Genomic DNA, 1580 nt, shown 5'->3' with positions numbered 1-1580 from the left:
CTCAGTCATTTATTGGCAGACATGGAGTTTATGTCTATAGTTTTTGTAGGAAATGCTGTATAAATATCCATTTATGTACAAATGTTTCTTAGGCATTTCACTTGTGGTCCTTTGGGTAAGTTTGGTATGCCCCTGACTATAAAAGCAAACATTAATTTTGTGTATATGAAAGAAGATTGTAAATTCTCACAACTTAGGAGTTTTTAAAATTTCCAGTAACCCTTATCCTCATCACTACCACCACCTGTAAATCACTTTTGCAGCAAAAAGTAATAAGTGTTGGAATTTTATTTTCAGATTAAGAGATTGTGACTTGATGTTGTAGAGGATTAGGACTTGGACCTCAGCATCCTGCCAAATGATGCAGGTGTTCAGTATCTCCTTCTTCTCCAGCTGCGCTAGGTCCTTATCAAAGAAGTACAGTGCTCATGAATATGCAAATAAGGTGAGCATACGTTTGTAATATACAGGGATGACCCCATCCTATAACAAAGTGCTCTCAGTTGTCTTCCCCACAGTCAGTGAACACTCTGGCCCTCACCATGGGATGGAGCTGGGTCCTCTTCCTATTGGCAGCAGCAACAGGTAAGGGTCTCCCCAGTTCCTACCATGAAGAACAGACAGGGACTGAGATGACACTGTCACCCACTCTGCCTTTCTCTCCACAGGTGTCCACTCCCAGGTCCAGCTGCAGCAGTCTGGGGCTGAGCTGGGGAGACCTGGGTCCTCAGTGAAGCTGTCCTGCAAGGCTTCTGGATACACCTTCACTGATCATGCTGTGCACTGGGTGAAGCAGAGTCCTGGGCAGGGGCTGGAGTGGATTGGATGGATTTATCCTGGAAGTGGTAATACTGGCTATAACCAGAAGTTCCGGGGCAAGGCCACACTGACTGCAGACACATCCTCCAGCACAGCCCACATGGAGCTCCGCAGCCTGACAGCTGAGGACTCTGCGGTCTATTACTGTGCGAGAGATGCACACAGTGCTGCACCCACATCCTGAGTGTGTCAGAAACCTGGGGGAGCAGCTGCTGCCCTGAAAGTGAGATGAGAGAATGTTGGTTTAGAAATAGTCATTCTATATCAGAAACTTGATTTTTGGTAAAGGAGCCAAAACCACATAATGGAAAAAGGATAGTGTCTCCAAGGAATGGTGCTGGTCTACCTGGATGTCTACATTTAAAAATGCAAATAGTTTCATACCTATGACCCTGAACAAAAGTAAATCAAAGCTCTCAACAAAGCACCAGACACACTAAATGTATGAAAAGAAAAATCTGGGGAAGGAACTTGAACTCATTGGCAAAGGAGACAACTTCCTGAACAGAACACAAACATCTCAGGCCCTAAGATTAATTAATGGGGGCTCATGAAACTTAAATGCCTCTGTAAAGCAAAGAACACTATCCATAGAACAAAATGGCAGCATATAGACTTGGAGAAGATCTTCACCAACCCTACATCTGACAGGGAGCTAATATTCAAAATACATAAAGAACTCAATAAATTTAATGCCAACACACCCAATAATCCAATTAAAAAATGAGATAGAGATATAAACAGAAAATTATCAACAGAGG

At 43.2% G+C, this 1580-nt stretch overlaps 1 gene segment (V, D, J or C); it reads left to right on the top strand.

Moving 5' to 3' along the window:
• The first annotated feature begins 504 nt into the window (after positions 1 to 504).
• LOC132655356 (Ig heavy chain V region 108A-like) lies at positions 505 to 1003 on the top strand. The segment is given in 2 exon segments: positions 505 to 585; positions 669 to 1003. Coding segments are annotated over 2 exon segments (378 nt in total).
• The last annotated feature ends 577 nt before the right edge of the window (positions 1004 to 1580 follow it).

Source organism: Meriones unguiculatus, chromosome 7, assembly GCF_030254825.1.
Source record: "Meriones unguiculatus strain TT.TT164.6M chromosome 7, Bangor_MerUng_6.1, whole genome shotgun sequence".
In the NCBI taxonomy this organism is placed as follows: domain Eukaryota; kingdom Metazoa; phylum Chordata; class Mammalia; order Rodentia; family Muridae; genus Meriones; species Meriones unguiculatus.
The sequence above is the reverse complement of the archived record's forward strand: the minus strand, read 5'-3'. Positions and strand labels throughout refer to the sequence as shown.